Genomic DNA, 27,774 nt, shown 5'->3' with positions numbered 1-27,774 from the left:
AGAATAAGTGGTCCAAATAAGACTCAGAATTGGAAATGATGCTTGCTTTACAATTGACAACAAGAAGCGCCGTGTAAGGAGTTGCTGAGTTGCTTGGCAAATGGCAGTAATTAATTAATGCTTTTCTTCAAGAAATTCAAAGCAATCTAGCAGGCCAGATTTTCACCAAAGTCAAGAGAGAAGAAGACTGACTGTTCCTCTTCTTCATCCTTTTGGGTGGATGGAGAAGAGAAGTTAAGAAAGGGGGAGAAACTTGTCCAGTCTCACTCAACCAGCCAAAGGCAAAGCCAGGAGCAGAAATCAGATTACCAGATGCCCTGTGCACTTCAGAGGGACTGGTACACAGGGAGAGCCTGGGACTGCTTCCACAGGCCCCAGGGGGCCGGCTGCATCGGTCTCTTTTGCATTTAGTGCAGAGGTGTGTGCAGGTAGGTTCATCATCAAGGCTTTGTATTGAGTATGAAGGAGGCGAGGGATGCATTTGCTGTCAATGCAGACAACGGACTGCCTCCAATCAGAGGGACCAGTATTAGTACTGGAACACCAGTCCACCTGGTCCATCTCTGATGAGACTGACTGTCCCACAGACAGCCTGTTGATGCTGACTGGCTGCATTAAGAGGGACGCCTGTGTTTCCAGGAACATGCCCCTGACCATTCCGGAGGAACTGAGCTCCGAGCACCCTGCCCTCCCAGCGGTGGGGGCACCAAGTTGTCCGCCTTCCGTCATATTCCTTATTTTCCCGTAAGAGTCACCTTCACCAAGGCATCTGGCTCATAAATATCCTTGTTTTGTGCACATACAGTAAACGTTCTCTCCTGTTTCCAATTATTTTGAACAATTAAGCATGCAAATGCCTGAGCAACATTTATTAAACTTCTGTGGACTTTGAGGAGGAGAAAGAAAAAAAAAGATCAACAAGAATCTGAATCATCAAAGCACTCTTACAAAACCAGCATTTTGAGCCTTTAATTGGAAATGAATCAAAAACAGGCGTGTGAAATTTTCCATGAAATACACACAGGGCCTAAATAGTTTTTTAAAAAGGTGCTCTGGGTGGAACAGAATCTAGGTCCTGCCCAGTCCAAACTGATGAGAAGAAATGATTAATTTCAAGGTGATTCAAACCCAGCCCCACTGACTGATCGTGGCTTGCCTGTAACACCTTGCAGGGCAGACTCTGAGAAGGCAGAGAAGGCGGACTGCGATTTCCCTTTACAACAGTACAGATCAGAAAGTAGATAGGGAACCACAGATCTGCAGAACCAAGGACTTTAGAGGCCCCGGTGCCCAGAGCGCCAAGTCCACACGCCTCGATGCCTCTTCCATGAGGCACCCTGGGAAAATTCTCTGCACACCAAATTTCCTGAAGCATGTTTCCAGACAAGCAGTCTGCCCCTTTTCTCTCCTCCTTCTTGAAAAGTGCAGAAAGTACAGGTGTCCCTCGAGTCCTTGACCTCAAAAGAAGTCCTGTGTAGCAGCAAAGACTCTATTTGATCAAGACTGGTTATACCTGTTGCCCCCAATATGCCCTTATGGTAGAGAAAACTAAGGTCAGTACAATCTGCCCCTTCTTTCCAAGGGTTCCTCATCCCTATACGCAACTGATCGTGGACGTGTTATAATAGTATTTCTGATCTGTGGTGGGTTGAATCTGCCAAATGGATAAGCTGAGGATATGGACAGCAAAGTGTAAGGGACTTGAGCATCTGCTGATTTTGGAACCCTGGAGCCAATGCACAGGGTGGTACCAGAGGTGGACGGTACGTATACGGTTTTCTACAGATAGCATTTTGGGGACTGAGAGAGGTAATGCACGGGTCTTTGTTCTCTAAGATTCCTGCCTGGTCACAGACTTAGGTATAGGGCTGGTGGCAGAGCTGGGAAAAGAAAGATCTCATGTTTTCCTCTATCAGTGCAGAAATGTTAGCCCTTTTCTCCTGGCATCCTCAAAGCAGGTTATTTGAGGTTTAGCATCCTCATTGAGCCCTAACCTACCCTCACACACTCACCTCACACCATATAGTTTCGGAATGACTTTCCTCTCTGAGATCACCCCTTTTCAAAGCATTTACATCTAGAAATGATTACACTGAGGATTGGGTTGGGAAAAATCAATATGAATTATCCATGATAATTCCTGTTGTCTGAAAAATACATCTTTTGCCAGGGGAGCTACATTGCAGTTTCAACTGTTTTCCATTTCAAGTCAGTGCTTTGTAAAGAGAAAGGCTGCATTTGAGTGGCTGCATGACTGCTTAGATGCCTCGGCGGTTCCTATGGAAAGTGCCCTGTTTGACCCCACAGGAGAATTATACAATGGCCAGGAAGTAAGACTGAAAGGCAAAGAAAGCAGGTTCACCTGTGGATGTGATGAGGCTCGATATCTTTACTTGTAGAAACACTCTTACTGTGAAATGTGTGCTTTGGGAAATGGATACCTGCATTCTGCTGTCCAGTTCTCATCTTTAGACACATCACACCTTGAAACCTAGACACTTCTTTGGTACGATGGCCTCTTGTCTTCTAACAATCTCAGGGTGGGTACTCAGTTAGCAACGTGCGATGTCTGCCTTGGGCAATGAGATAAATACAAGCAGCGTTTTTTAACTTGACTGTTTTGTGCAGCCTGTGGGATCTGAGTTCCCTGACCAAGGATAGAATTGGGGCCTGTGCCTTGGAAGCACAGAGTCTTAGCCACTGGATCACCAAGACATCCCCAGGCAGCTCTCTTAGTGTTCTCAAAATTATGACCAACCTAGACAGCATATTCAAAAGAAGAGACATTACTTTGCCAACAAAGGTCCGTCTAGTCAAGGCTGTGGTTTTTCCAGTGGTCATGTATGGATGTGAAAGTTGGACTGTGAAGAAAGCTGAGTGCCGAAGAATTGATGCTTTTGAACTGTGGTGTTGGAGAAGACTCTTGAGAGTCCCTTGGACTGCAAGGAGATTCAAGCAGTCCATTCTAAAGGAGATCAGTCCTGGGTGTGCATTAGAAGGACTGATGCTAAAGCTGAAACTCCAATACTTTGGCCACCTCATGCAAAGACTTGACTCATTGGAAAAGACTCTGATGCTGGGAGGGATTGGGGGCAGGAAGAGAAGGGGACGACAGAGGATGAGATGACTCGATGGCATCACCGACTCGATGGACATGAGTCTGAGTGAACTCTGGGAGTTGGTGATGGACAGGGAGGCCTGGCGTGCTGCAATTCATGGGGTCACAAAGAGTCAGACACGACTGAGCGACTGAACTGAACTGAACTGCTTACTGGGAATTAAGCTAAAGCCCTTTCAGAAATAAGGTGTAGAGTAGGAGGTGAAAGCAAGTGGTAATGGGTAATATGGAGTCCTCTAAGCGAAAGAGGAAAGAAACGCCTTTATTCCAATTTCTGGAATTTCCTCTTCAGTTAACACCAGTGATCCTTGGGATACAATTTAAAGTTTCTTTCCTTATATGCATGTTTCTAGAGTTAGAACTTCAAACAAAGATAAGCTGACATCTCTAAATAAGAGTTTCTTTGCTGACAGATTATGTTGAATTAGGGTGACAAAAACGTAAACCCTATACACAGAGGCCTTCATGTGACTCCTGGAGGTATATGTGTGTATGGCGTGGAGGAGGTGCTCAGGCAGCCTTAAGGAGGAGAATGGGTTAATTTTCCCTCTTGGAGTGAAATCAAACTACAACTACGATGATGAGTTCGAGTGTCTCCTTGACCCCTGAGAATTGCACCCAAGGTCCACCGTGACAACATACACAGGGGTGGGGTGGGGGGGACACCAGAGGGGGTAAAAAACCCAAAGCCAAGCACACAGCCTCCACATTGAGGATAAAAATTTTTAAATAATAGGTTCTTCACTGTTAAATGATGTTTGGTTCCAAGGATCCTTGGAGCTATGGTTTTCTTTGTTCTGCCAAAGGAAAAAGGAAATACATCAGGAAGCTGGGCCAGTCCACAGGAAGTCTCACTTGAGCTGATAAAAGGAATTGATGTGAGGTGGCTGGGGATGCAGTTATAAGTCAATCAGCCTTGAAATAACAAGAAATGCTATTCGGGAGAAACTGGAGCCTGAAGTTAGCCTTTCTTGACGACTCCCTTTTAACCTTGCAAAATGTCCCCTTCTTTGTCTTTCGTAGAAACACATCCCCCCATCAGATTTTTTTTTAAGTGTGTGTAATTTATGTGTGTGTGTGTAAGTGAAAGAGAATGAAAAAGACAGCCAGAGTTAGAGCCAGAGAGGAGAAGAGAAAGCATAAAATTGTATAAGAGGAAGCATCATTGAGTCAAATATGCTATTCTCTACTGAGCTACAAGAGCTTTTTTTTTTTAACATCAAATCATCTTGATAGCTCGTAGAGGGTGGGAGGATCTGAGAGAGTGGCACTGACATACAGGCACCACCATGTGTAAGCTGGAGAGCCAGTGGGAGCCTGCTATACATTACAGGGAGCTCAGCTTGTGCTCTCTGAGGACCTTGAGGGGTGGGTTGGGAGCAGGTTGGAAGGAGGCTCAAGAGGGAGGAGATACACGTATACATATAGCTCACTCAGCTGTCGTACAGCAGAAACTAACACAGCATTGTAAAGCAACTAAACTCCAAGAAAAACTAATTTAAAAAGTAAAATAGAACCTAGCGGTTTCCCCTTCCCTTGCCTGCCTGCTACCCAGTCCATCTGCCAGCAGAGTCAGGCAGGGACTCTTAGCCTGGGGAACAGAGGGCCGAAGCCTTCTTAAGGACAGGATGTGGAGGACAGGGTGAGGCCACAGACCCGTCTAGAGCAGAGCGGGTCACCTAGACAAACACTACTGCCTGCGTGCTCAGTTGTTCAGTTGTGTCCAGTTCTTCGTGACCCCATGGACTATAGCCCACCAGGCTCCTCTGTCCAAGGGATTTCTCAGGCAAAAACACTGTAGTGGGTTGCCATTTCCTACTCCAGGGGACCTTCTTGACCCAGGAATCGAACCCATGTATCCTGCATTGGCGGGTGGATTCTTTACCAGTGAGCCGCTTGGGAAGCCCGCCACCACCTGCAAGTCCTCCATAGATGGTCTCAGTTTGGAGCCTCAGTTTTATGGACGTGCATGTGTCAAACTGGCAACGGATCACAGAGGCTAAACTCTATGAACTTCGGAGGCAAACAGGATAAGCTTCAAATCATTGCCTTTCCACTTTCTGTCCTCTTGGCCTCAGATAAGTTACTTCACCTCTCCAAAATAAAAACAGTACATACAGCATAGGGTCGTTCCAAGGATCAAAAGGGACTATGTCCTAGAGACCAGACTTGTGGTTGCCAAGAAGAGGGATGGTTTGGGAGTTTGGGATTAGCAGATGCAAATTATTACATAGAGAATGGATAAACAAGGTCCTATTGTATAGCACAGGGAACTATATTAGATATCCTGTGATAGACCAAAATGGAGAATGTGAAAAAGCATGTACATATATGTATAACTGAATCACTCTGCTATACAGCAGAAATGAATTAGCCTTGCATAAAATAAATTTTTTTTAAAAAGTCAGCATGCCCATAAAGGCAAAAACAGCTATTGGTACACAGTCAGAGCTTGATAAATTGCTCCCTCTCTTCCTTCTGTTGCTTTTGATCGTCTGCCCTCCATACTCTTCCCCTCAGGTGGAAGGTGAGTGAGTCTGTTACTCTCAGATGAGGAGTAGGAAAAGAAAGGCCTTAGTAAGGGCCATTGAGGCTCATGCAAAATGGTGGGTGATATGGTTTCAAACTGAATTGGGGCTTTTCAGGGTTGACTGTGTTTGCCCAAAGCCTAGCACCACTCACTTCCTGTTTTAAGAAGAAGAAAAAAAAAAAGGCTCCCAGAAAACTCATTAAGAGGCTCAAAATCCTTCCTGGACATCAAATATGTCCTCAAAAAAAAATTTTTTTTAAGAGTTAAGTGTAAATGAATCAAAACCAGACGAATTCAATTTCCCTTCAATTAAACAGAATTTTTGTTTTTTTAATCCAAGGAAAAGGCACTTGGGACCAAATGTGTTTTGGGTTTTAAATGAGACCAAATTTTGGGAAAGAGCGTCTAAGACCCCAAAACAGAGTCAGGCCCTATTCTTCGTTTACATTAATGCAAAGGGATTAACACAGCTCCAGTGTTGCCTGGTAATAAAAACACCAGCTCCCAGAAATTCAGGAAGGCCCTCGTGAGACCCAGCCCCTTCCCGCCCAGCCTCCAACCAGCTCCCAGATCACTCTATGAATTATCCTTGGATTATGCAGAAGAACCACATGGGCTAGACAGAACTTCTGTGAGAACTTCAGTCATCTAAGCCCTCAAATGAGAAATGCTTGTAAAGTCTGCCTGGGATTAGAGTCGTATAAACATGGGAGGTGAAAGGAACTTTTGAAATCATATCTTCATTTTATACATGAGAAAACCTTTAACACGAGGAAATTTACACGAATACTGATGCAGGGAAATGACTTGTCTAAGATCCCAGAACTCCTCTGGGGTAGAGCTGGGGCTAGAATTCAGGTCCCCAGATCTTGGCTAAGCAGTTTTTCTCTGTATTTTACTGCAAAATGGAATCCCAGAGTCTCTGAGAACACCACACTGGGGACAGAATGATAGTGTTCAGCTTATTCTTTTTCACAAATCTATTTCTAGTCCCTCTTTTACTTCAGTTTTTAAAAGGATAAGAGTAATATATACTAGCAATTTAAAAAGTCAAATACTACGTGTTTATAGTGTGAAAAGTAAAAGTCCTGCCCATAAGTAGCCACTGTTAAAATGAAAACTCACACACACACATCTATCTATTATAATTATTTATGCATAGACAACTTCTTGAAGAAGGCGATGGCACCCCACTCCAGTACTCTTGCCTGGAAAATCCCATGGACAGAGAAGCCTGGTAGGCTGCGGTCCATGGGGTCGCGAAGAGTCGGACACGACTGAGCGACTTCCCTTTCACTTTTCACTTTCATGCATTGGAGAAGGAAATGGCGACCCACTCCAGTGTTCTTGCCTGGAGAATCCCAGGGACCGGAAGCCTGGTGGGCTGCCGTCTATGGGGTCACACAGAGTCGGACATGACTGAAGTGATTTAGCAGCAGCTTAGCAGCAGACAACTTCTGGAAAAGTATATCCATAAATAAACAAACAAATAAACATTTTCATCTTTTTTTACAGAAATGGAACCACACATTTTGTAATGTGTTTTTTTCCATGTATTAATATACTTTGGAGAATTTTCCAAGTCAGTTTGTATACACAATTGATTTTATTCCACTTAACGACTACATGACACTTTTTTACCTGAGTCTTCTAAAATCAATTTGTCTAGTACCCTATTGATGGATATTTAGAGTTTTCCCAATTTTTGCCCTTACCAACAATGCTAAAAGACATCTTGTACATTTGTCTTTGGTATTTGACTGAATATGTCTGATAAATTTTTAGAATTGGAATTATCATCAAATTTGTATATAAACACTTAACATCTCAATAAATGTTTCCAAATTGCCTCCCAGAGTGAGTGTACCAAGTTAAAGTCCCACTAGCAGAAACAGTGAGAGACATTTCCCTTTACTCTTTCTACCACAAGGCAACAGTAAGCTGTTTTCATCTTTGCTGTCCTCATAGGTGATAAATGTTGGAATTTCATTAATTTCATTTGAATATATAGATGCCTGAGATTCTTTTCATATACTTTCTGACCATTTATATTTCTTTTTCTAGCATTTATTTATAGCATTTTTTGTTTATTTTTCTTCTATGTGGTCTACCTTTTTCTTATTTATTTGTAAACAGTCTTTATTATTATTTTTAATTGACTTTTATTGGAGTATGATTGCTTTACAGTGTTGTCTTAATTTCTGTTGCTGTTGTTTAGCCGGTAAGTCGTGTCCGACTCTTGGCGCCCTCACAGAGGACAGCCTGCCAGGCTCCTCTGTCCATGGGATTTCCCAGGCAAGAATACTGGAGTGGGTTGCCATTTCCTTCTCCAGGGGCTCCTCCCGACCCAGGGATCGAAACTGAGTCTCCTGCATTGGCAGGCAGATTTTTTACCACTGAGCCACCAGGGAAGCCCCGTGTCAGTTTACATATATACACACACATATATTCCCCTCTTTTTTGGATTTCCTTTCCATTCAGGTCAGCGCAGTGCTTGAGCGGAGTTCCCTCTGCTATTCAGTCGGTTTTCATTAGTTAACGTATTTTATGCACAGTGTCAATAATGTGTATACATCATTCCCAATCTCCAATTCATCCCATCCCACTTCCCCTTTGGTATGTTTGATCTTTATGTTTGTGTCTCTATTTCTGCTTTGTAATAAGATCATCTATACCGTTTTTCTGGATTCCACATAATCTTTGTGTTTTAAGACATGTGCCCTCTGCTTGATGGATGGGAAATAGTCTTTCTCGGTTTCTCATTTGTCTTTTCACTTTACTTACCGTATTTTTCTTGATGTCAATATACAAAAGGAGGAACTAGAGCTGACAAAGGGAGAATAATAATAAAGAGTTTCCTTGGCTGAAACCCTGGATTTCCAAAAATGTCCATTCCAGGACTAGTATCACCCAGAGTAAAAGGGCAATTAAAAAATTATAGGCTGGGTGTTACCCTTGGGAAAATGTGCCTACACTTCCTTGTAATACAAAGCCATGGATAAAGAGGCCCCTAGTGAGTACTGCTTCTTTTGGAAACTTTAAAATCAGTGAGCAGAGAAACCTCTACCCTCTAGATGCCTAGAAGAAGCAGTAAAGACATCCGGCTCTTGTTCGTTTATGTAAAGCTTTGTGACTGGCAATAGTTTTCAGTGTTTAGTTGAATGAGCAAATGCATGAGTAAGAATTAAGTGATAAATCCCTAAAGATGAACTCTTCAGCATAAGAATTTCAACCTAGGGAACTTCTCTGGGAACTTCCAGAGGCTAAGATTTCATGATCCCAGTGCAGGGGGCCTTGGTTTGATCCCCAGTCAGGGAACTAGATCCCACAAGCTGCAACTAAGAGTTTGCAAGCTACAGCTAAAGATCCTGCATGCGGCAACTAAGACCCAGCACAGTCACATAAACAAAAATTTAAAAAATAATTCCCTCTAAATACATGCACTGATAAACATTGTAACAGCGTTGACAACTCACAAACTGGGTAATTTTATAATATCAACCTGTTTGTTTTCACATTTCTTCTAAATACTGCAAAACTGTTCACTCTCAGACTCCTTCTCAGGGAAAATCAATGAATTTCCATGTATGAGACCTCAGAAGTCTCCTCTTGATCGTTAGATGCCAGTAGACACCTGAAACCCACGGCTGTCTAGAAATGCAGGGTGGAAGCTCCCATGGCACCTGTAACACTGATCACCTACACGTGCACACTGGGGTGTGACACGGTCTTTCACTCCCGGGGACACATGGCACCGACTGAGAAAACGGGCCCTGCCGTGGGCAATGCATTTCACATTTCAAGTCTGCATTGTCTTGGAAGTGAAAACTTACATACTCTGGAATTTTGATCATGACCTAAACAGCAGGCACATTGTTCCCCAAAGAGGGAAAACACCTCAAATACTCAGTATTTTGGTTCATTTTTGTGGGTAGAAGCCATTTTGAAGCTGTTGTGAAGTAGATCTGAAGGATCTGAAAAGGCGTCTGAGCACCTGATTTCTGGTCGTCCCTGGAAAGATAAGTGATGTCACCTAGGTTTTGGTCTGCACGGGTGAAATGTCAGTATTTCTAAGTGAGATGATGGGCCCGGCCATTCATTTTCCCTATGAAAGTATGTCAGATTTGTCTGAATTTCCATAGAAATTGGATGTGCGTTTCAGGAAACAGCTTTTCCTTTTGTCTCTTCTCATTTACTATCTGCTGACTCATTCTAAAAAGGAACTAAGTTGGTAGCCCAGAATGGATGGTCTGGTTGAAAAGACAGCTTGTGGTGAAGTCTCTAGAACACTGTGAGAGAAGACGCAATCAGAGAAGGGAAGGAGAATCATATTTTTATCGGATCTGGTGAAATAGAGTTTCTCCTCTCTGCCTTGACTCCATATTTAATAAACAAACAGCTGACAACATAGTCTGGTGGCCTGAATCTATGACTGGTTGTCTAATCCTTTCTGCTACTTAATTCTTGCGGCCTCTGATAAGTGATAGAGCAATCACTTTCAACTCTATTTCTTTTTCGTTTTCCATCTCCTAAGGAGCAGGATGAGACTAGGATGAGATTCCATTCCTGACAAATTTTTACAGTTATATAGATCAGCCTTCTATTAAAAATTTTGTGATTCCTCTTTTCCACGTGTTTTGCAAGACCCAAATTCTCTCTTACAGTATTTAAGGTCGTCCATAATCATTCCATCCAATATTTCCACGTTTTACCTTCTCCTTCATATGCCCCCCCCCCAGTACTCTACTTTCCTAGAAAGCCCTTGACCCATATCTTCCTGTGCAAGTCCTACCCATCTTTCAAAGTCAAGGTCTACCTGGGCCAAGAGGCACTGCGGCTGGTGTGAAGAAAAACAAACAAGCATTCTGGAAACAGAAACACACTGGGCTTGAAAACCAAGTATGTCACCTACTCGCTGTCATCTTAGGGTTACTTCGCCTCTCTGAACTTTCATTTCTCCCTGATAAAGCAGAGATGTGATGATACTACCTCCCAAAGGGTCGCTGTGAACATTAAATGTGAGGATGAATGTGAAAATGCTTTGTAAACAGAAAGGGGGAAACACATGACTACTTCTGTCTTTTCTGTGTCTCTCCAGTTGAAACTGCTCTTTCCTTCTACTGCACACACACTACTGCATTCTGCTGGGTGTGCACGCACACACACACACACAGAGCTTCTCCTCCTGCTATGTCTCCAGGGCAGGAGCCCTTTTGCCACCAGCCTGGTGTCTTGAAAGCATTTAGTACCTAGTTCAGCCCCTGCCTAACAGCCATGCAGCAGACCTCCTGACCTGCATTAATACAGGTGGCATCAGCTTATGATGCCCATGAGACCAAGGTGACAAGTTCCCATAAGACCAGCTTGCTCTGCGCAGAAAAGGGTTAGTCCATAGACTGTGTAATTCTCTCAAATGTCCAAGATACCTGTCAAGATGTCCCTAAGGGTGACAATGTGGGGATAGACAAACCCCATCCATTGCCTCTGGGGGAATATCTCAAAGTCTGGGCCACTGATGTTGGGTCTATCAGGTCAGTAGAAAAAGTAGAGTGACATTATTTAGTAAAACTGTCCCACTGTTTTGCTTTCCTGTGAATGGGAAATACAGATAAACATCAAATGCATCCCATGAATGGGATGAACACTATAGACAAGTATCATTGAAGCAACAGAAAATGAAACAGGGTATAGTTTTCTGCAGAGAGAAAGACACCTGCATAGCTCCGAGATTTCAAAAAAACCTATTATGACTGGTTGAAAATTTTGTGAGACTCTGTGTGTGTGTGTGTGTGTGTAGATAGAGGCCAATGTCCTTTAGTCTTCTCCATTTGTCACAAAGCAACAAACAAAAGATAAGACTTAGAAAAACTGTTTCAAGATAGGCCAAAAAAGAAAGACTTGTTATTCAAAACAAAACAAAAACATTATTCTCTACCTACATAATGCAACTGTTTGTCTCAAATAAATGAAAATAGTAGATGTTTTTCCTTCCAACACTAAATAGTTAGGTCCTAATCTGAAAATCTTTTTATCAAGCTTCAGGCAGGATAAGACTTTTCCCAAGAAGACAAGGACCTTGCTGAGGGCCTGAGTGTTGACTTACAACATAGGGGTATTTTCTGACATTTGAGGGATGATAAAGGCCTCAGACCATTAGAAATCCAGCCTGGTGGTTCATCATCATAAACAGTTTTCCAACTTTTTTCTTTTGCTGGGACAACTCGATGCTAACATTTGTCTAATGTTGCATTTCTTAAAAAAAAAAAAAAAAGATTTGGTTTAAATGAATCACTTTTTAAAGCCAGTGCCAAGTTAACTGTTTGACCCCAAATAAAGAGACATCGAAATTCTAAATCGTATATAATGCAGCTGTTATTAAAGACCTACTTACTACACAGACTAGAAGGTAGACCCATAAGATACGTTCTAATGCATCTGAATACATTCTATTTCAATAGTCAAATATTCAATTATTAAAAGAACTGAAATAGTAATTCAGCCCACCTGTCCCTGGTCTGTAAAGGGGCCTATTTGCTATTTAAGTAAAATACCCTATTTCTTTTTGTCTCCTGGTGGTAGAGACCTTGTTTGTCTACAGAAAGAGGAGGATTTGTTTTGGAGAACAGTTATGTAAAAATCCTATACAAACATTTGAGATTTTTTCTGAAGTATGGAAATACATTTCTATTAAATAAGAGAAATAGTCTTTAGTCCAAACTGTCAGATTCTCCACGATTTCTTTAATGACTTATCTGCCTCTCTCTCTCTTTCTCACATATACACACCACTTCCAGGATCCTACAATTCATAATAATGTAATGAAAGCAAATGAAATGTTCCTAGTAAGTGGAAAGAACACTGGCCTGAGGGTAAGGACCCTGCATTCTCACCCTGACTCTGTCACTAGTCAGCTGTGTGATCTTGGATAATTCAGCAAACACCTCTGGGCCTCAGTTTCCCTCCCATAAAACAAGGATATGGAGCTAAATAACCACTATAGCTCTAAAGTTGCAGTCCTGAAAGCCTGAAGTGGAACAGCAGCAGATGTGGGGAGGAAGCTTTTTTGGTAGAAATTATTCAGGAACAAAACAGGATTCACCGCTTGGTGACTCCCCAAGGGAGGCAATTCTCTGTGGTCACCAGACAGAGACACAGCCTGTTGTGCACTAAGTTTGCGTGAGTGCAGGTGCTATGAAGGTTAATTAAAGGCGCAGGTGGGGGAACGGTTCACTCCCAGAGTGAAGGCAGTGTCCACCTTTAAGGACAGAAGTAAAGTCTTTGTTCCCAGGTACCCCTCACTCTGCTGCTTTCTTCCAGCAGGCCCATCCTGAAGTTTTCCAACTGGACACACAGTGTCCATGGTGACTTGCCACCTGGGCCAGTATGGCTTATGGACTCTGATGGTTTTCAAAGCCCAGCTGACACTTCAGCCCTCCTTTCCCATTTTGTTCTCCCCACATGTACTGCTGTATGGTGCAGTGCTTTCCCGAGGTAAATGATGAAAACTGACTGTATTTCTGCTTACCTGGGACTCTGTTGGAAGCACCCTCATGACCATCCTGGCTATCTAACCACATCCCTGTCTATTCCCTAATCCGCTTTACTGTTCTTCAGAAGACGTATCAGGTTGGACACACAATTATTTATGTATGTGTCTGTCTCCTCTGCCAGAGCGTAACTTCCAGTAAGGTTTTGATTCCTATCTTGGTGGCTCAGACAGTAAAGAATCTGCCCACAATGCAAGAGATGCAGGTTCAATCCCTGGGTCAGGAAGATCTCCTGGAGGAGGGCACGGCAACTCACTCCAGTATTCTTGTCTGGAGAATCCCATGGACAGAGGAGCCTGGCAGGCTTCAGTCCATAGGGTCGCAAAGAATCAAGACATGACTGAGCAACTAACACTTTCACTTTTTACTTTAGCCTCAACACATAAAGCAGAGCCTTGGAACATAAGAGACACCTAATTAATATTTGTATAATTAATGAAAGATGTATATAATAAATCCAGACCTATGAACTGATTTTCTGGCCAATCGATCCCCACAAGCCCTATCCCCAAGGAGAAAGTCAACTAACATACAGTCAATGAAGGTACCAAACTTTATTGAATCCTTACTGTGACTTAAGGCAAGAAGGTACTTTGGCTCCACTTTACAGATGAAAAAACTGAGTCTCCCAGAATGGAGACTGAGCCTGGGTTTTCTGACTCCAAGTCCCCAGTTCATTTCCCTATTCTATTCACATCATCTACATTTTCTCTGATTGCTTCCCCATCTTTAATGGTAGCATATGTATGGACTGAATCAAGCTTCCATAGATGAAATAAGCAGACTCAATTGAAGACTTCCTAGATCTAAGATGCAGTATTTGAAACCAGGTCATTCTTAAAGCAGCAACCAGTATCACGTGCTTTTCAACAACTGATAGCATCACCGTGGGGGAGCAGGGCGGGGTAAGGTGTTGTTCAATATTTAGGCGGACTTGCCTGTGGCAAATGAAGAGTGGAAGGGCTCCAGCAAATGTTGGTGCTCCCAACGTGATGTGCAGAGCCTTCCCAGGAGACATTCTTGGAGAGAAGAGAGCATGATACAGGACTTATTATAACAAGAGTGATGAGGTTGAGATTTGGTAATCACAAAATAAAAAGCTTCTGCAAAAAACTTCCCTGGCAAACTGGACCAAATAGCTTCCCCAGTGATGAGACCCAGAGGTATTCTGAAATATCAACATGCTTTATAGATGAAGAAGAAATACGCAGGTGCATAAAAATCACATCCCCAAATCAGTCAAAGATGATGTGTCAAGGCCATTCAAACTGCAAACACACATTCTGGATTTCTGTCTACAAATTCCACAGCTGCTATCTTCTGAGCTCTCTCAGTCTAGAACTGGATTTCCTGGACTTGGAGTTCCATGTTCTTGCAAGAGCACGTAAGCAAGATATCCCAGGAACTGAAAGGATTGGAAAGATACTATTGCAGAGGTAATTCGGTCCCACTCTTTCACTTCTACAGAGTCTGAAGCTCAAACTGGCTTCGTGGACTGTGCATCCTCCCTCACACGGAGACCAGAAGTCCTGGGGCCTCTCCTTGTCCACGTCCTGTCCACACACAGTGATGGAACCCCTGTGGGAGTGGGGTCTGGGAACCCCAAGATCCGAAGGTCACACATGAACAGGAAACTGTGGCTTTCACACAATTTAAATACCAAAGTACACACTAAAGACTCAGTCCTTCAGAACGCTGGGCAGTTCTGAATGCTGGGCAGAAGATGACGACCCGAAAAGCCACTGCTCTGCTGGTCAGCCTCATATTCAGGCAAGCTGGATGGGAGATGGAGGGTGCCTCAGGGGACGGTCTGCATGGACTGTCGGGCTTCCGTCACCCCTGCAGCAAAGAAGCCCGTCACCCCCACTAGGGTCCTGGCCTAAGCTTGCTCTCACTGCTGGCCATGCCAATCCCTGCGTGCGCATCTAAAGAGGTTAGCACATTCTGGGTACACAGACCACAGCTTCCTCCCTACCCTCAGGGCCTGTGCTGAGAGGTCTGAGCATCGGGGAGACATTGCTTCACTTCTCCTTAGGGTGTCCACATCAAGACCCTGGAGCCATCTTACCACCCTTCCGGGTCAGAGGGGGGCCTCCTGGGTCAGTGGCAAGTGTCCTGGTGAGGGGAGTTTTCTAGACTGGAGCATCTTATTACTAAACCAGACATACCGATACTCGAGACTCTTGCACACACCCACCAAAAGAAGGGAGACAGACATTAAATGACCAGTCACAGGACCCCCATCTACTGGTTCCCCCCTACAGGAACCTCATCTCCTCAACTGACTCCTCACCCACACACTTTAAACTGGAGGAACCCAGACTCACAGAGGCTCCTTTTAACCCAATACAATCAGTAATCTCATCTCCAGATTTTCAAGTTCCTGCTGTTGGTGCCTTTTACTTAAGTCAGCATATTTCAAACTCTCAGAAGAAGAAGAAGAAAAAAAAAAAACTTAGAAAATAAAACCACTACCCCACCCAAATGATAAAAATCTCTTAAATTCTCCAAGCCCAACATCTGAGCCTCCTCTTACTCAACCCTGAACAAAGATTTGATTCCTTTGAGTTCGGGTAATGGTGGGCTCTGCCAGTCCCCTTCTCACCAGCCTAATAGATTTTCCAGACCGGCTCGGGCTTACAGTTGTGGGGTAGCCTCGCAGCCAACTCCTGGTCCCATTCATTCCTCTCGGTCGTCTAAGGCCCGTCACAGTAGGGGCTGTCCCTCCTCTCTGCTCCTAACCCCACTTCCCCCTTCCAGAGGGAGCAGGCACTGAACCCTCCTTAAGTCTGCGGTGAAACCCAGACCTTGACCCGTCCCTCTGGGCTGCACTTGGCAAGCAGGACCCGGGCGCGAGACGAGGGTAGAGGTGGGAGTAGGAAGAATCCGGCCACCTGGCAGCCCCCAGGGCGGCCGGCTCAGGGCTGCTCCCTTTAGGAGGGGCGGCTCCGCGGGCGAGGGACCCTCCTCGAGAGGCGGGAGGGAGTCCTGCCCCAGAGCTGGCGCAGCCCGGGAGCGGAGTGCGGGAGCCGGGCGTGCGGAGAGCCGCGCGAGCCGTCCGGGAAAGTGATGCCGGGCGGAGGAAAGGCAAGGAGAGTCCGGCCCGTTAGTCCCGGGGAGTCGGCAGCTCTCAAGCGCCAAGAACCCGGCAACAGAAGTACCAAGAGGAAGGGAAACCGGCCCGCGCTGACATGTAAACAGGGCTTCCACCCGGAGGAGCCCGCGCACACAGATCCCCGGACACACTCACTCGCACCCCGATCCGCCTGCCACTAATCCACTTGCCCGCCCCTGGGCCCACCCGGCAGGGGACCCGGCTGCTGGCGGCTGCGCGCCCGCCCCCGCCGCCTTCGGCCTTGGGGGAGAGGAAGCCGCCGGCCGCCGGGCGGGTGCCCAGAGCCGGGACCGGGGTGCTCGGCTCGCCTGGTGGCAGTGGGGGCCCGGGAGGTCTCCGGCTCCCGGCTGCGATGGGCGCCCGGCTCCCCGGGTTTCACGCCGCCGGCCCCGCCCGCACGCAGTCCGGCCGGCAGCGCCGTGGGAGGGGGCCGGGCTCCGCTCGGGGGCAAGGGGTGTGGGGGAGATCGCCCTCGCCGCGGAGCCCGGCGGATCGCCCCCGCCTGCGAGACTCGCCACCGGAGCGCGGGAGGAGACGGCGCGAAGCCGGGGTGCGGAAGGGAGGGAGAGTGGCCACGTCTTCCGGGACCCCGGCGCCCGGCGCCCAGCTTGCCCGCCGCCTCGCCGCCCCAGCCGGCTCTGCGCCCACCGACCGGTCGCTTACCTTAATAGTCCCGTCCATTTGGCCAAGTCTGCAGCCGAGCCCCCCAATATTCCACACATTGACCCGGTTACAGCCTGACCTCGCAGCCCCTTCGGATTAGCCCGGCGCGGCCTCTCTGGCGCCCTGGGCCCTCCCTGCGTGCCCCCCGCGAGCGCCCTGCCCTCGCTCCCCGGTGCACGTTTGTTGTTGTAGCGGAGCGAAAAAGAGACAGTTAACCGGATGAAACTTTTTTTTAGCTAATTTTGGGAAGTGACTTCACTTTGCGAATGGGGAGGAAGTCCTATCTCTCTCTCTCTCTCTCTGTCTCGCGCTCTCTTCTCTTCTCTCCCCTCTGCTCTCGCTCGTCTTCCCTCCCCCCACACCCCCTCTTCGCCACCCCCCCTCCGGCGCTCCTGCTTTTCGCATCACACACACTATATAAATATACGCGGAGATGCCCAGATACATTCATGCGCTGCGCACACAGGATACTTGTTCCCGGGAGATAAGGGCGAGCTGGGAACAATGCCGGGGTCCACGCCCGGCGCTCGCGCCCTGATTCCCAAAGTCTGCACGAACCCACCCCGCCGCCCCCCTCCCCAACCTTCCCCCAAAGTCCAAGACCGAACGCCCTTGGCCTCCTTCCTTTTCCCGGGGCCGTTGGCCGAAGGTGGCCCTCCTGACTCATTCACTTTCCGTTTCTTCCCACAGATACGTTCATTAATGTCTTTTCCAGCCTCAGTCAAACTTTTTTTGGGGGGCGGAAGAGTTTACTGGGGCTAAGGATAACTTGGAGCCTACCGCCCGGGAAGATCCGGACGCAGACCGAAGGCGACCGACCATTCGAAAGTGCATCCAATGGGAAGTTTTCCACTCCGGGCCCTCGGCTGCGGAGTCGCACAGACTCGCGGAGCAGCCGCTCACCCAGCGACGCGGACGCCGAGCGGTTTCGGACGGACCCCGGCCGTCGGGGGCGTGGACTCTGCTCCGAGCGCTGCGAGCTGAGGGACGTCCTTGGGGCGGCGCGCCTCGGCCCTGGGCTACTGGAGAGCTCCCGGCACCCGCCGAGGGCTGGTCCCTGCGGCACCCCAGGCCACCTTTCCGCGCCTCCTAGGTCAACCCCCTGGCGCATACCCCCGACCCGTTGGCCCAAGCCCTGGCGCCCGGGTCTGAGCCGTCCAGGCAATGCCACCTTGGGCCCCAAGAAACCTACGCTACGACGAGATGATCCGTCCAGGCTGGCCGGCGGGTCTGCAAAGCCCAGCAGGCAGCATCCATGAACCGCCCCAGACTCCTCGCGGGGAGAGCCCCGATGCTCCAGACCGTCACCCCATCCAGTCCTGAGGCCAGCCTCCCCTCGGCCCGCCCTGCAGGGCCTTGCGACCCGGAGGCCTCCCGGGTCCCCCAGCACTAACCCCCTCCCGCTCTAGCTGGGGCACGGAGGGGACCCTCGGGTGCTCTCGGCCTGACTCCTCGCTTCTTTCTCCCCGACTTCCGAAACAGGTTACCTTGTCCACGCTCTCCAGACCACGCTTTGGACTTTCTCACTTTTATTTAAGAGTCCATCCGGAGAAGGAGGGGGAAAAAAATCCAGAGGAGATCCGAATCAATTGGAAAGAAAAAAATTCGAAAGGGTGTCCACAGCGACGAAAAAGGTGACTTATTAATTCTTTATTTCTTCAGGAGCACTTGAGCCCGAGAGCTCGTTGGCCTCCCTCCCTCCCTCCCCCCACCCCCCTCTCGAAATTAGCCTCATCAATTCAGCTCCAATTTTGGGTTCGAATACAGACACGGGTCTGAACGTGACCAGACCTGGAGTGGCGGGTGCAGCTTGCCAGCAATTGAGACTTGGTGTGTGTAAGGGGGAGTGCGGTGGGGGGATGCGGTGGGGGTTGGAGGGGGGCCGGGCCGGCCCCCCCACCTCCTGTCTGCTTCTCAATCCAGGGGTCTGCTCGGGGGCTCCCCTGGGACCGCCACATCTGGTTACCGCTAGCGGGGTCAGTCCCCCCCTTGCCTGGGGCCACCAGTTCTGGAGTTCAATTAAAAGAAATCAGGCTTAACCCTTTCCTCCCCTCGGCCCCGCCGCCCGCCCTCTCACTCTTCTCTTCAGCGTTTCCACATGCTTTCCAGAGAGGAAAGAGGTTAAAGGGAAAGGAAGAATGAATTACATCCTTTCAAACCCCAAATTGTTTCCTTTTCAGCCCAGACTTTGCCGACCTTCAAACGACAACAAGGCTTTCAGGAGGGCGCGAGGAGACCGCTTCCCACCCAGATCCGACCAGAAACCCAGCACCCTCGGCCACATTCCCCCTCTTGCAGGCAGAGAGAACGCCACTCTACCACCGGAGGCCCCCTTCCTGGCGCTGGGCAAACACTCAGGCCCTTAATGGCCACCGCAGGCCAGCCAGCGGCTCCCCTTTCTACACTCAGTCCTCCCCCCAGTACTTGAGAAGCTACCCCTGTGGCAAAACATTGGCCAGGCAGCTCTTCCCAGCTCCTACCCCAACAGCTAATAACAGACTGCATTCCCTGCTCTGGTCAGTAAGTCACCCCAACATCCCTCGTGCCCCCTCAACTCCTTTTAGCAGAAGCTGCCTCTCCCCTTGGGAGAACTCAAATGAAGACTTGCCCTCCTGTCTGAGCTGTGGGACTCAACAGCACTTTCTTTTTCTGCCTGTAAAACCAAAGCTTCTGGCAATTTTGTAATTTTGAAGGTGGTGGGGAGGGGGAAGAGGCTGGCATTGGCATAGCTGTCATCCTTTAGTGAGTCACTCACTGGCATTGATGCCCTGGCTTTTGGTATTTACCAGCCCCTCCATGAGGAGCTCCTGCCGGTTCACAAGCTAGTCTTCCCAGAAAGAAGAGCCCCCACCCCAACTCTGAACAGCCGTCAGAGAGAATCTGAGCCTCCTTGCAACCCGTGGTGGGCAAAGCTGCCCACTTATGTAACTCTGGGTTTGAAGTCCCACTCCAGGGCTGCTGCTACTTTTTTAAATCCCGAAGGGGGAAAGAAGCCCTAACCAAACACAACAGTAAACAAGTCTGCCCTGTTTAATGTGGTTACCACCAGACATCTGGAAAGATGGTTTGATCCTGGCAGCTCACATTGTTTTCACGAGCAGCCAAAGAGAATATTTCGAATGTTTGCATTGAGACAAATTGATAGAGAGCCTGTGGGGAGGCGGCTGCAGATGAAAACTGTCTTGGAGCTAGGCAGGGGGGAACCTCTCCCCTTCTCTTGGCTCTCCCCACCCCTTCTCTATTTTGACCCCCTCTTTTGCCCTCTCCCTTTTCCCTCTCCGTTCCCCCTCCTCTCCTTCCTCCAGGCCCAGCTAGGGGCTGGTTGGTTATCCCAGCCCACACACTTGCTCACACCCTTTTCCTGGCTCACCAGAGACTGCCCTGCCTCTCGCTTTTCCAGACTGGGCAGGATTGGTGAGCAGCACCTGGTGCCCGCTACCATCCTGCCCACCCCACCAGCCCCTCTGGCTTTCAAGTTCGAGGAAGCCCTGGACCAGCGCTTAAAACAAAAACTATCCCCTGGGGGAGCGGGGGGAGTGGACTAACCAACAAAACAGCCCATTACATGGTTCTAAGTCTAAGGTCACTTGCAGAAAGCATGCCCAGGGGGGCGCATATTCTGGAAACCTTAGGACTTGGGGCATTTTTCACTGCAACTGTGGTGGGGTGACTTGCCTCTAACCATCCGCACGCACTTGACAATATTTTCAAAGATGCGGAAGTCCTGCTTCCCCCGGGAGGGGAGCGGCGGGGGTGAAACGTGTCTTGGCTCGCTCAATGTCAGCCCTTTTGACCCGGTCAAGACTTTTCCAGACGAAGCTTCCCCGGGTTTCTTCGGCCCCGGCCCCGGTTGGGGGTGGGAGGACGCGACAACCAGAGCCGGGTCCCTGGGGTGCCTCCAGACCTCGGGACAGCCGGTCACTTGAAACCCCTGAAAGATGCCAGGCTTGGCAGAGCGTGTGGGGCGGGTCCTTCCCCCTCCGGCCTCCCTCCTCGCGGCCCCTCCCGTCCAGCCGCTTCGGCGGGTATTATTCGAACGGGCAAGGCGGGTGGGGGAGGGGGACGCGGGGGAGGGATGGGCGAGCGAGCGCCAAAACTCCAGACTGCACAACTGCAGCTTCAAGTGTCTGGCCCCTCGCTCGAGGCCATAATTAATTTGAGATTTATTTTTATTGGAGAACTCGAGTCTCGTCTGACCTTAGCCAAACAAGGCAGCTCGAGCCGCCCCCTGGACGCGCTTGAATGCCGGGGAATATTTCTGCAGGAAGGCTCTGCAGGCGCGCCTGCTTTGAATTTGTTTCTCAGACTTCATCTACTCACAGATTGAAGGAAGATTTAGAGCCTCTGCCGGCCGGGCCCGCTCCCCACGCTCGTTCTTGCCTTAGCGCCAAGAGGGTTCAAAACTCTACGTGGGAGGCCGCGGCGGCGGGAGGGCCCGGAGGGGGAGGGTCTCTGCGCCCCGAGCCCGTGGCGCTCCCGGGCCGGGTCCCCAGACCACGCGGCGTCGAGGAGGAAATCCCAAGAGAGTCGGAGACTGACCAGAGAGCGCAGGCTGACAAGAGGTGGAGACCAGCCAGGTGCCGGGACCCTCACCCGGTGGCGGCGCCTGGATGGGGGGCTTGGGGGAGGGGAGAATTCGGCCTCTCCCAACCTCCAGCCGCCGGCCTCCTGGCCACTACAAACAGCGTTCAAAGTACAGACCTGTGTCCTTGAAGCGCCGTTTCAGGACCTGCCGGCCAGATGCTGCCCCTGGGCCGTGCCGCGGCGAACATTCTGGCCAGCCTCCTCTCCTCTGATTGAGGGGGTGGGGGGTGTCTCCCCCAGGATGCGGGGTGGGTTGAACCAGCAGGCGGGTTGGTGGGGGAGCGAGAACTAGCAGTCTGAGACAGAACGTGGAGGACCCTGCCAGTCTCGAGTGGGGCGGTTTGGGGCCTTCAGGGATGCGCTCCCTGCGCTCGGACTCACAAGTGCCTTGTTCCGTGCGGCACCTCGCGAGGACCAGGTCCGGGTTACTCCATTGGGTCTCCTGACCCTCCCCGTTATCAGCAAGTGGAACGTCCTGCTTGGACGTTCGCACTGGGAAACCCGGCTCTGTGGGGTTTGCATTCTGGCTGTGCACTTACCCGCTCTGTGGCCTTGAACAGGTTGCCTAACCTCTCTGTGCCTCAGCGTCTTCGTCTGTGCGTCGGCGGCATTTTAAGAGGATCTACCTCAAAGGGCTGTTGTAAAGCTGAAGTGAGTGTTTAGACCTCGCCTCGCAGTCAGCACAACTTTGCCCTCCTTGGTTGTGTCTTGGCTCTGTCCCTTGCAACCTGTGTCACGGTCACCTCTCAATGCCCCAGTTTCTCATTTGCAAAATGGACCACCTCCTAGGGTTGTTATTACTATTCAACAAGTTAGTACAGATACAGTGCTGTCCCCCTTTTCCCTTGCTCTTTCCAGCCTCAAGCTCGCCCTACACACTCTCCTGCGCGGTCTTCCTTGAGCACTTGGGATCTAGATCGCTGCCCCGGTGCAGCGGGCTCCCTTGGTTCTCCAGGGTCCGGCTCGTGTCCTGCCTCCTGGGGCCCGGGCGCCTGGACCCCCGGGGTTTGTCAACAAGCTCGGAGCCGAGTGCCTGAAGTGGAATGGCTGGGGCTTGGCAGCCGGGGACTGTTTGTGCCCCTCTGGCGAATGGCAGGCGTAGGGAGCCTGCGGAACAGACCCAAGATTGTCCGCGCCACGCGGACCACTTGCACTCATCAATGCACCCCTTTGTGCAACAATACAAACTTTGTGGCTGCTGAAAAATCCATTTTTTCCCCTTGAAAAGAGCTCCTGAGGCGAGCGGCTCCCCTGGCGGCCAGAACTCTTAGACTGCCGCCCCCAGCCCCTCCCCAGCGGCCCTCTCCCAGTGGCCGGGCTCGTTTGCTGTCTCTCTGACTCTTGGCCCGGAGTCAGGCTCCCGGGCTTCCTGAGGTTTTGGGTCCCCGGGTGTTTGCACACTCGAGGAGTCCCAGAGGATGGGAGAGAGACGACAGCTGCCCGCCCCGGGGCCCTTTGCAGCCTTAGGGGCAGAGCCGGGAATGAGAGCTAGGTCAGCCGTGCCCCGCGTCCCGGGATCGGCGGACTGGGAGGGGTGACCGCGTCCTTAACCTCTCGGGAAAGCTGGACACGGCGAACCCAGCACGCGGTAGTCTGACTCTGCTCTGCCACCTCCTGGGAGACACCGGTCCACCCAGCCGTAGCATCCACTGATGCAGTAGTTTTCCATTCACTTGTCACGGAGAGATTAAACACCCCTTCTCCACCAAGCCTCCACAACCTGGCTTCCCCAAAGTGCCTAGAGACAGCTTCAGACCGCTGGCGGGGAAAACGCTACATGGTGTGAACGGATTTCCCTTAAGAGAAACAGGAACAGCGATGGACGCATAAGTGGCGCCCCCGATGAGACCCGAGAGTGCCCACGCCATGGAGGTTCCGGATTCCTTCGGACGGTCACTCCACGGGCATCAGCGGATGCTGGACGCAGAGCGGTGTGCGGGGAGGGGGCGGCGGGGGTGGAAACTCTAGGGGCGGAGTTTCGAGGAGTGGGCGGGGCCGAGACCCAAGAAGTTGGGAGTACTTTTGACGAACCGCAGTGGTCCTTCCTTTTCCGAGCTGGGGAGGCTCTGGGCCGCTACCTAGAAGGCGGGAGGTCGCGCCTGGGCGGCGAGAGGACCTCCCCGCGGTCCCCACCCCGGGCGGGTTCTCACCCTCGGCCCCGCCCCGCCGGCGAATTTTCACTAAACGTGTAACCCAGATGTCCTGGCCTCGGTTTGTTTACATTCTTGGGAACTGTTGTGGAAAAGGAAAAAAAAAACCTAACTCCCTTCGACATACTGTCAAATATAGGAATCTGCGCTTTCGACAGGCCAGTGGGGCCAAGGAAGCTGGGCTTGAGGACTGGCGGCTCTCGAGCTGGTACGAAGAGCGCGCCGCGGTCACTCGCCTGCATCCACACGCATACAAGGGCACGCCCACACCCTCACACTCGCGTCCGCGCACACCCTCAACTGGGGGAACCTGCTGTGCGCGGCGCGGCGTGGGGCCACGACCTACAGGGGCCGGACAGTGGCCCGCGGGTCCCCGTGCGGGTCTGGGCTTCCTTGCAGGGCCCTCGCACACTATTCTCCCAACGGAGGCGGCCAAGAGTCTTAGTCCTCAACCAGGGATCCCCCATCCGATTTAGTTAGGGCCCCTAATCTAGACACACCTGCAGAGAGAGCGGTCCGTGGCCCCCACCGCTTTAACCGGAAAAGAAGAAAGGGACTCTAGGTCTGGGCAGAAGGTGGAGGGTGGGCTGGGGTGGAGGTGGGGGGTCATTACCTGTTTAAAGACGCTGTCATGTCTTACCTTGACGTAAGACGACGTGTCAGGGACTGTCTGAAACATCCTGGGTTGGTGAGGAAGGGTCAGGAAGGCCCAAGAACCAACCTATGTGGAAGAAACCTCAGTCACTGGCGAGTGGAGCAGGGTGAGTCCGTGGGGGGTATGAAGGGAGAGGGAAAACAGAGAGAGGACAGGAAAGCTGCAGGGTGGGGGGTGTGACTCCAATCCATCTGGACTAGCAAGGGAGGGTGGGACGCAGGTATCCTTGCCCTTCCTATGCTTCTGTCCCCCAGGCTGCAGGCTAAGGGGTGTCTCTTTCCTAAAGTCCTGTAACCTTCTCCTATGGGCAATTGTAGACACCCTTCTCCCCCAGGGCCTTCCTAGTTTGGTACCTGGAGGTGCAGGGGGGTAGGAGGGTGCTTCAGCCAGAGAAGAGGTGGCAGCTAGTATAGAGGTGGAACTCCTCACCAGTGCCACTGAAGGCCCCAGAAAACAGATATTTGTAGAGTTGCCAACCCTGGGGCCTTGGGAGCACAGATCGTCTGCTTGACCTACCACCCCTAGGGTTCCACCAGTGACCCTCTGTCTCCCTCTTCCCTGCTGGGGGCCACTTAGAAAGGTACCCTGGCTAAGCTTCCAGAGGTATACAGAGGATTTCCCAGAGTGACTCCCCTCACCAGTTTCAGAAAGAAAATAGGGTTTCCTGCAGAGACAAAGACAATGAATGAGGCGGCCTTGTTTCTAGTGGCAGGGGAGGTGCTGTCTGAGGCTTGAATATTTGGACTGAAGGAAGCGAAAACTGCCCTCGGGTGCCAGGTGCCTCTGCTTGAGTGAGTCTCTCTTCTTGTCCAAGTCTGGCCGCCGTCCCTCTCCTCTTTCTTCCCTTTCTCTCCTAAACCATCTCTAATGTGGCAGGGTACAGCTTCTACGGCAGCCAATGTGTTTCTGATAAAACACTTTTCTCCCCACTAACAAATTCCAGCTTTTCGGCTCCTGAAGCCACAACAGACATACATATTCAGGGACCAGGTACATCTCTCCCGGCTCCTACATTCCCATGCCCGGTTCTCTCCCACCGCCCTCGCTCCAGATTCGCCCCATTTTCTTTGAAAGTTGGAGTGAAATCTGCAAGAAGAGAGAGCAGGAGAGGGGGGAAGCACAGAAAAGAAAACCCGGGAGAGAATGAGAGAAAGAAAGAGCCCCGAAAGCCTCTTGGCTGCAACCTGAGCAGGCAGCTGGGACTCTGCATGGCCCCTAAAGATCCCGAACCAACAGATACCCACCTTCGATACCCCCTCCTGCTCCCCTTCCTGCTCTGCCAGCAGGAGCCTGACTCCAGCAACTCCAGGGTGTTCAAGTTCTTGGTGCGAATCCTCTGCCCCTAGACTCCGGACCCTTGGCAGAGCGAAATTAAATCTGCTGGCTGTGACTTGTGCCTTTATTTCCAGCGTACCCAGACAGGCACCCTCAACCCCAGCACATCCTCGGGGCTTCAGGAACCGCTCAAGTCTATGCGTCTCCTCCCCTCCAGCCTCTCTCCAGCTCTCTTGGTCCCACTCCCGCTTCCTCTCTCTTTTCCGTCTTTTAATTTGATTTCCGTTTTCTTATCAATATCTCAACTGCTGTCTGATAAATTGTTCTAATGGACAGCCACCCATCTGCCCCCAGCTGCTTTTCCAGAGACACCCCCAGCCCCGCCGTGTTACTTGGAAATGTCCAGGATCACCATAAACCACCATGTTTCAAAAATGTAGAGACACACAGCTGAGTCCAGCAATGAGGGGAGGTGGAAACCAGGACCTTCTTTAAGCTGGCTATTTACTTTCAAGTGATTGCAATGCAAATAATTAGTCTTTACATTTAAACAAGACGAATGACCTCTATTTTGTTTTTTCAAGCCCTTAGTTACTTCTTTCTCTTGTTTGGTCCTCCCCAGGTATATCCCTCCTGATTTACATTTTCTAGGCATTATCTCTAAGAGCAAAGTGGATTGTGTTAGGGAACCAAGGCTATTATGGGATTTTGATTTTTAAATACATATTTAAAAACACTCTTGCTCTAGCACAACATTGTAAATCAACTATACTTTAATAAATAAATAAATAAAAGATACTTTGGTTAAGGAGTGGTTTCTGGGTCCTCAGATTTGTGTTTCCTTGAAATCTGAAGGTTGTTCATTCATTCCTTGCCTTCCACTGGTAGACCTGAGGGTCAGATTTGTGGGTTCATGCTCACAGAGCATTTCAGTTGCCCTGTTCCAGGGCCACTTTCCACAGACCTGGCCTGGCTAATGGTCCCCTCCAGCCTGGGCCATTTTCCACATCCTGGGCTCCTCTCTCCAGAACCTCCCGTAAAAGGGAACACAGCTCACCAGGCCCCAGACCAGAACCTTGGGGTGGGGGTACAAGTGACAGAGAAGGGAGTGGAGGTGACAGGTAAGAGTAGAGACTATGCCAATTTGTAACAGCAAAACCTCCAGCTCTGTGCACCTCTGAGAATTAGTTTCTTCAGCCTTCCCCTCCTCTTCCTTCCTGGGGTATCCAGATCGGGGGCTACTTCAGTACACTGGACGCTGAAATTTTGTTTAGTACCAGCTCCCTCGTCTCCGCCTCCCCAATTCCCCAAACTGACTCTGGAAATTTCTGACCGAAAGGTAATGGCTTGGATTCCATTTCTGGAGAAATCACGCTTATCACCCAGATCTCCCCATGTGGGGGGTATGGACACCGGCGGCAGGGTTATTCATTATTTCCTTCTTAACAATATCCCGATTTTTCTCTCCATCCCTCCCCCAAAGCTCAACATATTGAAACATTTTGCTGCTTAATAAGAGCGGCCAGGGAGAGCTGGGAGGTGAAAGGCCAACTCTGGACCGTGACTGGGGCTGCTGGGGCTGCCGGGCTCTCTGTGCTGACGGCTGGGCTGCCCCCGCCCAGCACATTCCTGGCCACTGCTTAGGAAAACAAGACAGCGCTGGGGAGGGGAAGGGGCTGAAGTACCAGGGCCATGGCCCCGTGCTTTGGTTCTTGGGATTCTTGGAGAGCTCGTCTTCCCTTCCAGAGGGAATAAACACTACTGCACACAGCCATGAATAAAACAGAAGGCGCTTCGTTAGGTAATAATTCTACACTGATGTCATGCATTTTAAAGTAAGTTCTTTTTAAGAAAGTTAGAGATTTGAAAATGAAGAATGAAGACTTCTGCTGTCACAGAGGAGATGAAAATTTAAACAGATTGTCTAACTAATGCCTCACCACCCAGGTTAGGTCTTTCCAGCGTTGGTCCTTCCTTTGCTTTCTGTTTCCCTCCCTCCCACTCTTTCTCCTTCTACCTTCCTTTTCTTGAAGGTGACTTCTAAGAGATCCCTTGAGTACCTGCCCCTAGATTTTTAGCCCTTTCTTCTTTATGTTTTCACCATTGGTGTTACATCTTTATTTGTAAAGATCCTCTG

At 49.9% G+C, this 27,774-nt stretch overlaps 1 protein-coding gene and 1 long non-coding RNA gene across 5 annotated transcripts in view; one reads left to right on the top strand and one right to left on the bottom strand.

Moving 5' to 3' along the window:
* The window catches only part of FLI1 (Fli-1 proto-oncogene, ETS transcription factor), a 139,651-nt gene extending 113,815 nt beyond the window's left edge, over positions 1-25,836 (bottom strand). For 2 of the 4 annotated variants that reach the window (XM_042238110.2, XM_027959587.3), the window contains exon 1: positions 16,974-17,180. Coding sequence is in view for 3 of the 4 variants with exons in the window: in XM_027959587.3 (XP_027815388.1) it covers positions 16,974-16,991 (18 nt within the window). In the remaining variant the exon portion in view is untranslated. Of the gene's footprint in view, positions 1-16,973; positions 17,181-17,753; positions 17,915-24,347; positions 24,429-25,606 lie in introns of those variants that run through there. The other 2 variants (XM_042238113.2, XM_042238112.2) reach the window with 2 other exon arrangements.
* LOC105604057 (uncharacterized) lies at positions 17,417-19,593 on the top strand. Its single transcript, XR_001023460.3, has 2 exons — positions 17,417-18,607; positions 19,154-19,593. It is a non-coding gene; the product is annotated as an uncharacterized LOC105604057 (long non-coding RNA).
* Positions 25,837-27,774: the final 1,938 nt, after the last annotated feature.

The sequence above is a fragment of the Ovis aries genome, chromosome 21 (assembly GCF_016772045.2).
Source record: "Ovis aries strain OAR_USU_Benz2616 breed Rambouillet chromosome 21, ARS-UI_Ramb_v3.0, whole genome shotgun sequence".
NCBI lineage: Eukaryota > Metazoa > Chordata > Mammalia > Artiodactyla > Bovidae > Ovis > Ovis aries.
The sequence above is the reverse complement of the archived record's forward strand: the minus strand, read 5'-3'. Positions and strand labels throughout refer to the sequence as shown.